The sequence below is a fragment of the Ammospiza caudacuta genome, chromosome Z (assembly GCF_027887145.1).
Source record: "Ammospiza caudacuta isolate bAmmCau1 chromosome Z, bAmmCau1.pri, whole genome shotgun sequence".
NCBI classification, from domain to species: Eukaryota; Metazoa; Chordata; class Aves; order Passeriformes; family Passerellidae; genus Ammospiza; species Ammospiza caudacuta.
Genome location: NC_080632.1, coordinates 40366256 through 40381255, shown reverse-complemented (window position 1 = coordinate 40381255; position 15000 = coordinate 40366256). Strand labels below are relative to the sequence as shown.

Below are 15000 nucleotides of genomic sequence, written 5' to 3'. Positions count from 1 at the left end.
TCTAACAACATAACACTTGGATATTTATTTGATCATATAGTATCTGTAAGTATGGTCAACGATGTTACATTTTAATTTCCAAAGTAAGGAAGTACCACCAGGTAATTCTGTTGTATCTGAGTGACTTGTTTTATTAATAGGCAGGACATGCCTAATGATGAGGGAGAAAGCTTTCATTTTTTCCACTTCTGTACAGATGTGTACCTTGGAAGACTACAGTGTTTAATTAGTAACTCAGTAAGCATGTGTGTAGATGGCAGTATGAGTTCCTAAAAATCCCAATGGAATATTAGTTATTGATCAAGTTTTTTTGTTCTAAGTACATTGACCACAAGCAGATTACATTATAATGCAAAATATGAATTTTTTTCTTAAGAACTGTGAAAAATTACACGAGAGAATGGAATTGAGAAAGCAGCTGTTAGTAAGTGCTATGAATTAAAGCTTTTCAATAGAGCAAGTATCTCCTAATCTTTAACTTGTAGTTTGGATTGAAGTGGTTTTGTACTGACATACAGGTTTTTTGCTGATAGGCTGTGCAGTAGATTCCAGCAGATATTCTTTTGTTTCTGCTTTGATTTTGCTGAGATGCCTCTTTGAACGGATTTATAAATACAGGTGCTATTGTTTAAATTTACACAGTGCAAAGACAGGTGAAATTACTGGAATTGCTTTAATACATACTATATATATTTATATATACACACACACATATATATACAATAATGGAAATTATGATACCAGTATGCTGTAAATACTTAATGTTGGCAGTCCATACAGATTTAAGAACATCTCCCTTTCTGTGGCCTTCTGTCCACATTTTAAAAAAGTTGTCTGACTAGTGGATCACCTCTAAGCTTGGTTTCTGGACATGGTAAGTAGCTATTTCTGGAGACCCTGAAAAAGTCATGGACTTTAGCATCAGTAAGAATGTGTTGCTTGTGCTTCAGCTTAGGTAGCCAGAATAAGTAGACATCTTTGGCAATTTGAACCGTAACTTTTAGGGTTAAATTCTTCATTCTCTATGCACAAAAGAGCTGTGCATGTGGAATGCAGCTATTTAGGGAATGCTGTGACTGAAAGATTGGTTTTTACCCCTTGTAATTGTTTTGTGTCTTTATGATCTAGTGTTTCAAATAGAGAATTATTTTGTTGCAGAAATTAGTAAGCAACCAAAAATGGTACTTTTCAAAAATAACAATGCTATGGTTCCATAAAGCTAGTTTTACAGATCATTTAAATGTAAACTGAATCTCTATGCTATGAGTCCTCAGAGCTTTGTCTAAGTTAGCTTATTGGAATCATAGCAATGTAAATCAAATACATTTTAGTTACTTTGCAATTTGTCAGAGAGAAAGACTGAGGTCCAGTACAGCCTGACAGGGTCATTTTACATATTCCACATATTGAAAATGTAGTATAATAGGAATTTTTACTTTGTGTAAGTAATACTATTTAACTGTTTCTTTTACTTGTTCTAATGTGCTGTGTTAATTTGTCTTCTAACTTATGCACTAGTGCTCAGAAATAAATACCCAGCAACCTGTGAACCTTTTCTCTCCTTTCTTCAAGTTCTTAGAATTTTTTCAGTTTTTCATATTCATCCGAAGTGTCGGTGAGATCAGTGCTTCCTGCTTTCTGTGAAAAATCGTGGTCAGGGTTTTCCCATCCCTCCTTTTCAAAGTTATTAATAAGATTTTTCTAGCCTTTGCTGGTATTTATACTAGCTTTATTTACTGTTTTAAGTGGTAGTGGTCCTGTCTGCAGCCAGTCTTAATCACAATGAGGTCTTTCTTACTAGATTCTTATTTGTGACTAACATCAAATCAGAAAGAATGTTTTTGCCAAAGTAATCCATTATCTTTTAGTGAGTTCCACTCACCCTCAGGAAAAGCCTGCTGACTGTGCCAGTTAATGTAGGAGTACAATACACTCTGACCAGGTTCTTCAAGATACTCTGTGTGTGGATGATTTAGTGAAAAATACAGGATTTTCATATTTGAAATTACTTGAAGTTACATGGCATTTAAATTTAGCAGAGTGATACAGCAATGCACTTAAATGACAGTGAAGATACAAATTATGTTTATCAGGGTGTTGAATTTTAATATACAATTCAGTCAATAATACAATATAATATAAAATACCAGTACAAATCATATTGAGCAAAGTCTAGCAATCACAATAGACAGTTCAATCATGAAACCAATGTGAATTTGATTATGGGGCTCAAATAGTATGCTGAAGGAAAATCAGAATATCCCAGTATAAAATCTTCCAAATCTGTCATATAAATTGTCTTTTAAAAATGTTTTTGTTTTTCTTAAATGCTGAATATTTAAAACTTTTTGAAACATTTTCAGATCTGTTACAGTGGATGTCTTACACTTTTTTATATTGAACTTCTTTTTTTATTAAAGGATTTATTAAACTTTTTTTATTAAAGGATTAAAGTTACTTTGTTTTGGGAGCTAAACCTGATTTGATCCAGGAGCTCTTCGGTTGAACTTCTAGACTCTGATTCAATATAGTTATCTTTCCATGTAATTTTTATGAGAATTGGAGTATTAATACCTAATTTGGCAATTCGGCTCTCTAACCAAAAGAGAAGTATGTATGCATACTTCACAGTACTTGTTCTCAAAGGTCCCATACAAGAGTACAATAAATTAAAGACTTTTCTGTTCATATTTTGCTATGAGATCCATATCTTTTATGACTGAAAAAAAAGAAACACAGTTTCTGAAACTAAGTTTGCTGATACACTGCTGGAGCAATAAAGTTTTCAAGTACAAGACTCTTTCCCAACTGTCTTATTTTTTTATTTTATTTGTATTATTATTATTTCCTCCAGGACATTTGAAACTATAGATAATGTCTCCCAGGGCTGAGATTATGCTCAACTACCTGAAAAATAACAGATGCTTCTGTGCGCTTCATAGCGGAGAATGCTGCTCTACAATGCCAGGAAACAGCAGTGGAACATAACCCCAAGCAGCAAAATCATTGTTGAAATTGGCAAAAGCAAACTGTACTGTATTAGTGTCTATGGCTTTTCACATCTGCTGGGTTAAATCAGCAAATCTGGCAACAGCCCATTCTGCAAATGGCCCAAATGTTTTCTGCCTGATAATTTGAGTTTAACTTAGTAAGCAAAAACCATTCAAAGCATTAACATTTTGTGTTGGAGCAAGTTTCCCACAAACTGTTAAACCAGTGACATTAGTAGAAACCATTCATTCACTTATTCACTTGGAAAGCAGCATAGTGACTATTTAGAACTACTTTGCTATGGAAGGAGTTTCCTTTGTATCCAAACAGATCCTGGGCTGTAATTTTCTTTTTGTCGACACAGTTTGTTTTAATGAATTGTTTCACTTTTCTTAAATATGGCAAGGAGTGCAGATGTGTATGAATATCACATTCATGAGAACTGGTATTTCTGAAATTACGTTATAGAGATTAATTGAGCCTATAGAAATATTGTTTTCTGATACAAATATGATAGCAGCAACTATCATCAAGTTTAGCATTGCTAGTCACCTTGTACTGTAAGTAATACTATGGCTGAATTGTATGTGTTGTGGTTTAAGCCCAGCTGGCATCTAAGGACCACACAGTTGCTCACTCACTCACTCACTCACTCACTCACTCACTCACTCACTCACTCACTCCCCCACCAACGAGACCGGGGAGACAGTTGGAATATTCTTCTACCACTCACGATCAGTGGCACAAGATGCAGGAAAGACCTTGATGCTGGGCAAGCACTATTTAGCAATGACAAAAAAATCTCTATACAATCAATACCATTTTCAGTAGAAATCCAAAACACAGCTCCATACTAGCTACTGTGAAGAAAATTAGCTCTACTCCAGCCAAAATCAGCACAATATGATACAGTAAAATTTATATCAGCTACTATGCATTTGTTTAAGTCATAATTGTATCATCAAGTACTTCTGCTTTTCTGTTGGAAAAAAGATCATTTGGTCTAACTCCTTAGGAAACAAAATATTTAATCTGATTATGGATTGTATCTGGTAAAGTAATACCACAAAAAACATTTGCAGTAGAATAAAAATGCCCAGGTGGTTTAGGGGGAATCAAGATCTCTGAGCACTGTTAGTGGTCACAATAAGATGTTTTTACATACTTAGGAATAGACTGCATTACATTGTCCAGTTAAAAATTTTTTTGACTGGTATTAATCCATTTTAGACTTCAGCATGAATGTGTGATATATGTATAGCCAGAAACATGACAGAAGTTACAAGAAATTGACTTCATTCGTATAGGAGTGTTTAAAAACCACGTGCATACTAATAGACTTGCAAAATAAAATACCTTTCATTGGTATTTGTGAGTATGCGTATGTGCTAAGCATGAGTGTGCAATCTCTCTTGAATAGTGCTGTCAATTGAGGTGCGGATTTCCCTGTCATGGCTGGCAGGTTCAAATCTTATATTTTTCTTTTATTCTCTCTGACAGTGAGATGTATTTTGTACTGTAGTTGAGTTGAAAGTTTCTATATGAAAAAATACTAAGGATGCTTTATTCACTTTTGTCTTGATTACCTTTCAATTTGAAATGTATGTTTTGTGCTGAAAAGCTGTAAAAAAATGTTACACCAGAGTTCACACCAAGGAGTTCTGTTATGTGCCTGTGCAGAGTCCTGTTAGTGTGCTTACTGTCAGTGAATTGTGAGGAAGTGCTGGTGACTTGATCTGAGTTATAGCAGACACAGAAGTCAAGGTAGATTCCCCAGCTCCATTTCATGTGCTGTGTAAAGAAAATGCTCTGTATAGACATACATTATATTTCACACACTGCATTGGCTGTCCTTTATCTTTCAAATTGCCAGTCTTGGGCTGTTTGTAGGTGCTCTTAGAGCAAGGCCAGTTACCACAGTGAAGGCTTGATTGCATAATGATGCATATTATAGAGTGTTGTTGGTTGGCAGCATTGAATAAGGTACTATTCATCAAAAACTTGCTGTACCAGAGCTGAGAGCATTCTCATGCTCTTCCAGAAAAATGGCAATATGTAAGATTATGAATGAAACATCAGGTTCATAGCACTTCTTGAAACATTATATACTGGTCTTATAAAGTAGATGCTTGTTTTTTGGTGGGGTATGTAGGGCAATGTATCTTTTGCTGTAGGAACAGATGCTTCCACCACAATTTTTTCAGGTTTTGAGTACTTGCAATTGGCACTGATTCACAGCTGAACTAAAAAAGTATGCTTGCTTATGACAATAGAGTTTCTGAGATCTGAGTCAGTCACTACAAATTGTTCTCTGTTCTTATTTTGAGAATCGTCAGTTAAGGTGGATTTTGAAAAGAGCTAGCTGGAGGTTGCAGTTGTATTGTGCCCTTCTAATAGACACATCTGATCAGAGAAACACTCATCTCACATGAGGCCACTGAGTGTCTACCCTGAAACCGCATGCAACAATATGAGTTAGGAAAATAAATTTATTTTAGTCTGAGCCACTGATTGCTCTTTAGCTAAATAGTAAGTAATGAAAGGAGTAATTTAAGAAAATAAAAGGAGTGAGAAGCACTGAATAAACAGAAAAAAAAAGAAATCTAAAAATTCCTTAAGTTTTCCACAGTGTTTTTGGGCATCAGTAGGACATTGGTATTATCAGATGAAAACATGAAGAAAGGCCATTAACTGTGCCAAGATGGTAGTGTTTATTACATCAAGTAATTATATTCTCTATGCCTTCTCTCAGACAGTTGGAGAGCTGTTTTTTTCTTTAATTTCCTTGCCTGTTTTGGTTAACCAGATTCTCAGTTTTTGTTAATGGTGCATAACTTTTCTGCCTACGTGGAAATCAGGAAGGTACCTCCTCTTGTACTACCTGAGAAGCTTATGTGGAAATTCTTCCTCTCACTGATGCTGTTGCACACACGAAAAATAAAGCACACAAAATGAAGCTGCTTAAGTTCTACTGATGCAGAATAGTTTCGCAGAAGATTGCATTCCTCACCTTCCTGGTTAGGAAGTTGTTTAAAGCAGCATTGTGATGTTTTGTACATGCTTTGTAGTGGGGTCATGTACTTTGTAACTTTTTTTTTTAATACTGGTTTCTTTGGAAATTTGATTATTTCACTGTGGGTGGGTGAATGTTGATTAAAAGGACATGAAATAATATTCTGAAATTTTTGAAAGATGATAATTTAGGCTCAAGGTTGACTAGGAAGTTCCTGAGGAGAACTGAAATTTATTTGTCTTACAGTAGTGGTAACAGAGTATTAGACAAAGTTTATAATCCTTAGGAATGTCTTTCTATTCTGTTTTCTCTTAATTTTGTATCCTGTCAGTGAACCCTTCAGTACTGGATTAAGCAGCTTCTCTCTGAAAAGAGGATTGATATTTTTCCTTTCTTGTTGTGGTGGAGAAGAGTGAGGGGTTGCATGGTGTAATATACCAGAGGATCATGTCAGAGAGCTTGTGTAGTTCATGCAGGGACAGAAGACTGCAGTAAGGATCGTGAAGAAAACAGTCACACCTTAAAGGACCTAGAAGGACATAGAATTCAGAATTACAGGTGTTAGAGATCAGAGGTAAATAAATGAGGAGTGTTTGCTTCTAGTCAACAACTAACTGGAAGTGCTCTAAACATAATGTAAAGGAGAAAGGAAATTTATTAAAATAGTGTTAAATTTTTATGAGTTTATGATAGATAGAGTCTGGTACATATATATATATATGACATCTTGTCCTTGGCTTCTTTTGGAATGAGGTTCAAAAATAAATACAAACTCTTGATAGCGACAAAAAGCTATTAAAGCCAGCATTATTCTTGTGTCTTAAATTCTTTTCAAGTTCTTGTTTGGGAAAGCTTTTGTAAATATCACACAAGAGGAAACTGAAATTATGGAGTTTTTATGAAATTAAGGTGTGAATACTGTTTTCATTAAAACTAGAACCAATATAATAATGAACTCAGCAGCCTGCTGTAGGCAGTCAAAAGCCTGTATGAAAGAACTACAATTATCAACCCAGAACTGGTCTCAGGACTACAAATATGAAGTTAGATTTTTGTATAAAGAAGAACTTTATAGGCTGAGGTTCTGGGCAGAGCCTTCAAATATCATGGGAGAATTATTCAGTGGTGGTAAGGAGTGGTGTAATCAAAGGATGTCAGTTTCCAAGGGGATAATGGGTGTGGAATATAATACAGACCTTCACAACAAATTCTGTGTGCCTCTTTGTTTTCTTCATAAGAGAGAATCAAGCTCTGAATTTTCAGTGAGGTCACAACTGTAATGAAAATATTTTAAATAATGGTACAAGCTCCTGAAGGAAAATAATGTAAAAGGAAAAATTAAAAAAATACCTGTAAGACTGAAGCTGCTAATAAGATGGCTCTTTAAAGGAAAATTTAAATAGGTAGGAAGAGAAATAGAGAAATAATTTTCAGAGGTATGTGTTTTACAGTTCTTTAAAATTGCAAGCAGTAGAAAAAATATGATTGGACAGAATTTTAAAGCAAAAACTTTGTTAAGCTTTTAACTTACAAAGTAAGTAGTTCAAAAAGTTATAGAAGTAATGCTGGCATTTTATATGTTCATTTTCTCCTTGTGTTGAGTTGTTTTTTCACTGGTGTTCTTTTGAAGCTAAGATAGCTATGTTTTTAATCAGAAAGTTCTGCTGCTAAATATTGACAGCTTTTTTGCAGTTTTCTTTGTGCCCTTCTACACAGATTATTGGCAAATGTTTATTGAATTGGTATTAGTTCTTTTGAGAAATTATAAAAAAAGGATTAAAAACCACATGCAGGGTATATTTTTGTATTATTACATTTGGTTTGCTTGTACGCAAAGATTTTAGTTGATATTTTATTCAATACTGATAAAACGTTGCAAATTTTATAGTTCTTTTGTAGCAATGTGTGACATTTATCATAGGAGATCCATAAAGCCTCTGCTTTTTCATAAAGTGGAGAAAGAGAGAAAGCAGTCATGGGCTGAAGGAATGTGATGAATCAGCTTAATGTACTTAGATGTTTCTCTGTGTTAGAATTTTCTTCTTCTGAAGTGAACAGTTTTTCTTAAATACATCATTAGAACAGGACTATAAACTGTTTTTGTTGTCTGAATGTTTAATTCAAATCTTTTCACATTTTCTTGTCCTCTTTCACATAATTATTCTGATTGACACCTACCTGCCTTCTCATTGATTGTGAAAGATTTAATAGGCACTGTCCATATGATCCAGCATGCTTCTACTCCATACATCTGCTTCTTAGATCTGATTGTTCCCCATTGCTCCCTGGCTATAATGTTTGCCCTTTTATCCCTTTGGAAAATGAGTGTCACCATCCATGAAGAGTTGTGAGGGGCCATCCTGTGTGAGTACAGTGATTTGTCTGGCACTACTGCTGGGACTCAATACATTCCATCCATAAATAATTTAAAGCTGTGTGCATGGAGGGAGAGGGGATAGAGTTTGGAGCCATTAAAGAGACAGTGGGGGAGTGAGACATAATGTTGTTGATATGAATACGAATTGTAAATGTAGGGCTATATATGCTTTATATGGAGCAGTCAGCTCTTGACAGAGAGAGTCAGTGCTTGTCAGAGCACTTAATGGTGAGTTTTTCCTTATACAACATTCTTTTAGACTTCTACATCCATGTTTGCACGCAGACTTCTTGTAAGATTGTTTGATCTTTGTTAGCACACATGACAGAATTCATTGTTGTTTATCTTCATTCCATGACTATAATATAGCCATTGTTTTCTTTCTTTTAGAACTGCCTGAAACAACCTTAATTGAAGAGCAAGTTCAAGAGTCAGAGGCATGGGCCAAGCCTCTGGTCTACCTGTGGCAGACAAGACCACCCAATTTCTATGCTGAAAAAGAATACAATGCAGCTTGTGCGAAAAAGGAACCTCACTGTGCTGTTTGCACTCTTCTTGTGCCATACTATAGGGTAAGCAAGGTTCTCACAGCTTCTGGATGACGTGGGAAATAGCGGTCTGGCTAATTATTTTCCAAGAAATTATAAAAAAGATAAACTTAAGGATTTCATTTTTAAGAGAATAAACAAACTCACTGGCGTTTAAGTTAGAACTGGTACTTTGTTCACCTGCATTGATCCTTGGCTGCAGACACTGTGTGCCTCCTACTATCATTTATGAAGGGTTTGTCTTAGTGCGTGTGTGTGTATTTTCCCTTGAAATTATACCTTTTGGTGTGGTGAACCCAGATGGATTTGCATTTTCTAGTTCTTTCCTTATATGTCCATCTCCAAATACTTTTTATCAGAGCCTCTTTTATGCTGCCTTCCTTCAGTGTTGAGGAAATAAGTGTTTTCACAGTACTTAGGCCTTCTCAGGTAAAATATTCCCTCGGAAACTGTCCAGTGCAGAGCACTGTTTGACTCTGTCTTGTGGGATTATTGTGTCAAATGGCAAGAAAAATGGTGGTGGAGTACTATGTTGCTAATTGGGACGTCCTAAACTGGAGTTTCCTCAGCATGGGAACCAGGAAAAAAGCCTTTATTGCACTGGACTGAGTTAAATGGCCCAAGAGGTACAGTATCACTGCAATAACACTGGTTTGCAGGCTGATTGCAATTCCAGATTTCACAGTTATTTGGAACAGTGAAGGTAGGATGACTATGATAAATACTTGAAAGCAGTTAATTTTCTCATGAAACTGTTACGCTTCCTACAAAAGTTGGGAGGGGTAGAATAGTTTCATCATGGTCACAAGGAAGAGTAAGACTCTAGTTTCTTTTACTTTAATATAGATTTTGTTTATTTTCCAGCCAGACAATCAGGATGAAGAAAGTGCTACTTTCAGTGAAGCAAACTCAGCAGAAACATTGATGGCAGAAAATGTGAAGACTAAACCTCTTATTCCAGAGATGTGTTTTATTTATAGTGAAGAAAACACTGAAAACTATCCATCAAATGCCTTTGTTGAAGAAGATGGGACAAGTCTTCTGATTTCATGTGCAAAGTGTTGCGTACGGGTTCATGCAAGTAAATAATCTAATTGTTCTGTTGCCAGAAATGTAATTTAAAATTTTGCTTTATTGATAAATAATAGTTAGATAGGCTTCTAGCATGTCTTTAAAACTGCTTGAAGAACATTTCCATTTGTAATCATCACTGGCTAATTTTATTTGAAAACTGCATAATATTTTCTATAACCTACAGTTGCTGTGAAATAAGTGAAGAATTAACTGTCTTGTAAACTTTCATTGATCACAAACTTCTGATCTTTTTTCTATTCTAGTTATTTAATTACTCTTTTGCTTCTCTATTTTAAATCACTGTGCAATGCTGTTGTGTCCTTATTAAGTAGTTAGGGTAAAATTCTCCTGAAAGACTTGTGAATATTGCTGTTAAATTTGGGGATACAGTATTTTCCTTCACTTAGCATTCTTTTTTATTGCAAGAGTAACTGATGAATGCATGGATTTTTCTGCAGTGTCTCCTAAAGACTGTAGAACTTTAACAGTTGAGTTTAAGTAGTCCATGAGATACTTGGGAATATGGTATATTTGCCCAGAATAAATGTCAGTATATTAAGTCAAAATTTTACTTCAGGGAGAGTTGATGATATGATATTGCAATGATAAAAATAAGAAATTCATTGTGATTTTGGTTTTTTGTGTGCTTGGAGTTTTTGTTTTTCAGTTCTGTTTGCTGGGTGTTTGTTTTGGTTTTCTTATGGTGGTTTTTGTGGGTTCTTTTTATTTAGGTTAGGGAAGATATATTTTATAGACTATGACATTAGCAGTAGGCCTAGATTGTAAAAATCTCCTTTGTTACGTGACAGAGGAGATTTTTATTAAAGATTTATGTATAATTGAATTGTATTACATCGTTGTTAAAAAGGCAGGATATAATAATCAATCTAGCTCTCTTATTCTAGGTTGCTATGGTGTTCCTTCTCATGAAATCCATAACGAGTGGTTGTGTTCTCGATGCAGAAAAGAAGCCTGGACAGCTGTAAGTTGTTTAGCTGTCTAACACACTAGAGATTAAGGGAGGAAAAAAAGGTAGCATGTGCATTATTTCATGTGGTATGTAGCCTGCATATTTTTTCTGATCATGCTTGCTGGGGAAAACCTATTTGTAAAATATGATAATATTTCAGTGCAAAATGTAATGGCATTTTGATACACAAACTTGGAGTAGTTTCATGGACTCCTGAAAAGGATTGGTTAACAGGACATAGTTTTGTGAAAAACTATAGTGTTTGAGCAAAACTGAAAATTAAAATGCATGTAAAGCAGAGAAAATATTTCATTGGTTACTAGAATACCCTATTTCAGTTTCCTTTTCAGACAGTCATGAATTTGAGGATCTTCTGAAATACTTTTGTGACTAATGTTCTAGATTCAGGGGAATATCAAGGGGAAAATTGTAAGTCTGTTGTTATGAGCCCAGAATTTAATTATCAGTTAAACAAACAGGGTTAGAAAGCCCTGCTACTCTATCAAAAATTGAAAAATTTTAATTTCTTTCAGGGAAATTACAGCTATGATGTGGAAGTAGGAAAGTTCTAAGGAACACATCTTTATTCATGAAATACCATTTATGACTAAATCACATAGTTTTGTTAAAGACACTTAAAAAATTAAGATGCTGCCTTGGGACCTGATATTAACTACAATATGAAAATAACAAAATGACACGTTTGAGTGGAAATTCGGAATGTCTTTCGACTCTAGTACATTTTTAAAAAGTCACTGAAAAAATTGTAAAGCAAAATCCAGTCTTAAAATTTCTTAATTATATGTTGTAGAAAGGATTCTTAAATTGTTCTAAGGTTTTAAGATTACAAATAATCTTGAAGTGGTCATTTAGGTGGCAGCACTAAGTGAATGATAAGAACAACAGTGAAGGGTCTGATGAGTCATTTATACTAACACTTGTGAAAAACATTAATTTGAGAAGAATTATTCACATTTTAGTGAACAAGTTTGGGGTTATTCTCATATGATGTGCATAAGTTTCTGATAATAAGGAAAATTTGAATTTAAGGGAAAGTACTTTTTAGCCAAATTATTTCAGAAGATGAGATGAAGTAGTGAAAGATATATCAAGATCATATGGGAATTAGCTGAATGAAATTTTTATGTGATGAGGTTTTAGAACTGGTGACATGTTCACTTTGTGAACTAAACAGGTGTACTTTAAGCAGTTTAGGATGAATGCACAGGAACTGGGGGTGTTTATATAATGTGATGCTACCAAAGTGTTAAAGTTTATTGAAAAATAAATGATATGAAGTTCAGCAGAGATAGGGAGATTACTTAAGAGTTGTCAGCTATGCAGACATAATATGGCCGACTCTACCTAAGCAGTAGTTCCTGTTGCCAGCTGCAGTTGTGACCACTCCGTTCACAAATTGCACATGTCAACAGTTCAATAGAATCCGAAACATGACATGAGGATGCTTAAGCTTTGTGTTAGAAGCAAAGCCTGGAAAAAAAATCCATGGAACAATCTGTCTGCTCTTTTCGGCTTTGGTAAGAGTCCAGCTGAAGAACTGTAACAGTAGACATAAAATGTTTAAATACCATGATGGAAGATACAAGAGTTGCAACTGAAATTGCAAGAAACCAAAATTCTTTTAATAATTCCTGATTTATTTCAACCATTCCACAAGGGAGGATGGAAAAGTTTAGCATTCTTAGTATAGTGAGGGGAAGGCAGAAAGGAAAAAAAGTCACATTCTGTAATGTAAAATTGTGTGTGTATAATTAAGAGTAACATAAGCAATTGCCATTCTGGAATTTTTTCCTCTTCTGTCTCATCAGATTGTCTCCAGGAGTAACTTGTACCCATTACTCTTCATATTTTGCACTTGACTCCTTCTAAGAAAGGGAATGTATCTTGTCTTTTAGGGACAAGATGACTTGTAGAGACTTTAAACTGCATCACCAGAAGTTAATACCAGGATTTTTTAATTAATTTTTATGTCTAAAACTAGTTAAAGACAGGGCTGGGATATATAGATTTTATAGAAGGTACTTCTTTAAGACTTTTGAAAACATGTTATGGAAACATTTTTCAGGAATAGTTGAAGAAGACTTGATTGTACTTTGAAGCAGAATGATAAAATAGACACTGAATTTTGTTTTTTCTGTAGTTTTCTATTGCTTGCTTCTATAGTATTACTCATTGCAAACAATGTGGATGTAGTTGTCTTTGGGGAAAACTATTAGTTTGGTATCGAACTTAGGTATGCTAGTATATTTTTGCTTGTGTGGAACCTCAGTCCTAACATCAGCATGATAATAATTGCTGATATGTATTTCATACTATTTGTCATTTTAGGGTAATGTTTCTGTCCCTTCAGAGTTTGGATGATAACCTTAGATTATCCTAACAGCTTTCTCTTCAAAATAGGACAATACTTTTATCTAATCCTAGAATTATACTTAAGATAATATGGTTCTCTTTTAACCAATCTTCTGTACATTGAAAATGACAAGTTAAATATACTGCTATCCCAAAGTACTACCTTCCCTTTTGAAAATCAGCAATTCAAGTTAGTCCTACCTACAACCTAAAGTTTGATGCTTCTTTTGAATTAAATGCAGATGTTTGTTTTCTGAATCAATTTTGAAATTTTCATAATTTTTTCATATAATCATAGAATACCAGGTTGGAAGGGGACCTCAAGAATCATCTGGTCCGTCGCCTCTTGGCAAAATCACAGTCTAGACAAGATGGCCTAACACCCTGCTCAGATGAATTTCAAGTGTTTAGCTTGAAATAGGGAAATTCACCAGTTCTCTCGGGAGGTTATTGCAATAGTTTTTGCTGTGAAATTGCTTGTGTCTAATTATATTGTCTCCAGGAATAACTTGTACCTATGTGACTCCTTGTGAGAAAGGGAATCTCCATCTTCTTCATAGCCACCCTTTAAATGCTGGAACCTGATCAAGTCTCCCCTAAGCCTTTACTGGTGCTGAACAAACAACTTCCCAGACCTTTGGTTCTCTATATGGCCCTTCTCTGGGCCTCTCCAGCCTGGCTACACCTTTTTTGACCAAAACTAAACACAAAATGTGTCTTCTATACCTGTTGTTTTACATATATTATTTTAATTGTATTTTTACTTGCTGTGTAGTACCATGAGTCTCTCTGGAGAGGGAGATGAAATTAAAGAAAATTCCTTATTTGCATAACCTTTTCTTTTTTTTTACTGCAGGGAATATACTGTGAGTGTATTCTACATTCCAGCTGACACAGTTGAGACTTCAAGTTTTTACATGAATTAAATGAAAAACCACATTAATCTAAATTTTTATTCTGGATAATCATTGCTAAAAAACTGCAGCTGTTGCAGAAGATCTGAAACAGATTTGGCTCTCTGTGGGAATTAGATATACACATGCCTTCCAGAATTTACTTTTTGTATCTCAGAATACACAGTATGGGAAGATTTACTTATTAGGAAGTACTGACTCCTTGAAAGTCCAACTTCCTGGATGTTTGAAATTGTTTTCCCTATGCTTCATTATGATTCATAGGGGAAGGGGATTAAGCTGAAGATGACCCATCTGAGAAGTTCCCTTCTGGCTAAGGCATTAAATCCTGAAGAGAAGGTTGATTGGAAAACAATGAGAAATAAAGTTTTGTGTCATGAAGAATATAATGGAAGTTGTGAAACATTGGTACAACCTTGTTTCAGAGTTAATTTCTTAGGAGAAAAAAATCCTTCTCATTCCTCTGCTTACAAAAATTGTTTTAAAATCTGTTTAATGATACTTTCTTAAAATCACAGCAGTTACGTTAACTTCATGGAAAATTTGATGTCTATTAGGCTTCTGTATGTCAGTATGACTTTGCAAAGCAAGGAAGCATGAGAGCACTGTAGGAATGAGAGCTCTCTTAATAGCTAAATAAAACTTTATTGTGTATGGATCCCAACTATGAAAATTATTAATATACAGAAATAGAAAAATACCTATATGGGTTTAGATTGGCAGAGCCAGATTTTTCCTTG

General features: G+C 34.7%; 1 protein-coding gene across 1 annotated transcript in view; it reads left to right on the top strand.

Moving 5' to 3' along the window:
- The window catches only part of KDM4C (lysine demethylase 4C), a 249926-nt gene that overhangs the window by 138945 nt on the left and 95981 nt on the right, over positions 1–15000 (top strand). Inside the window, exons 13-15 of the mRNA XM_058823279.1 lie at positions 8772–8953; positions 9794–10010; positions 10909–10985. Coding sequence (XP_058679262.1) covers positions 8772–8953; positions 9794–10010; positions 10909–10985 — 476 coding nt within the window. The remainder of the gene's footprint in view (positions 1–8771; positions 8954–9793; positions 10011–10908; positions 10986–15000) is intronic.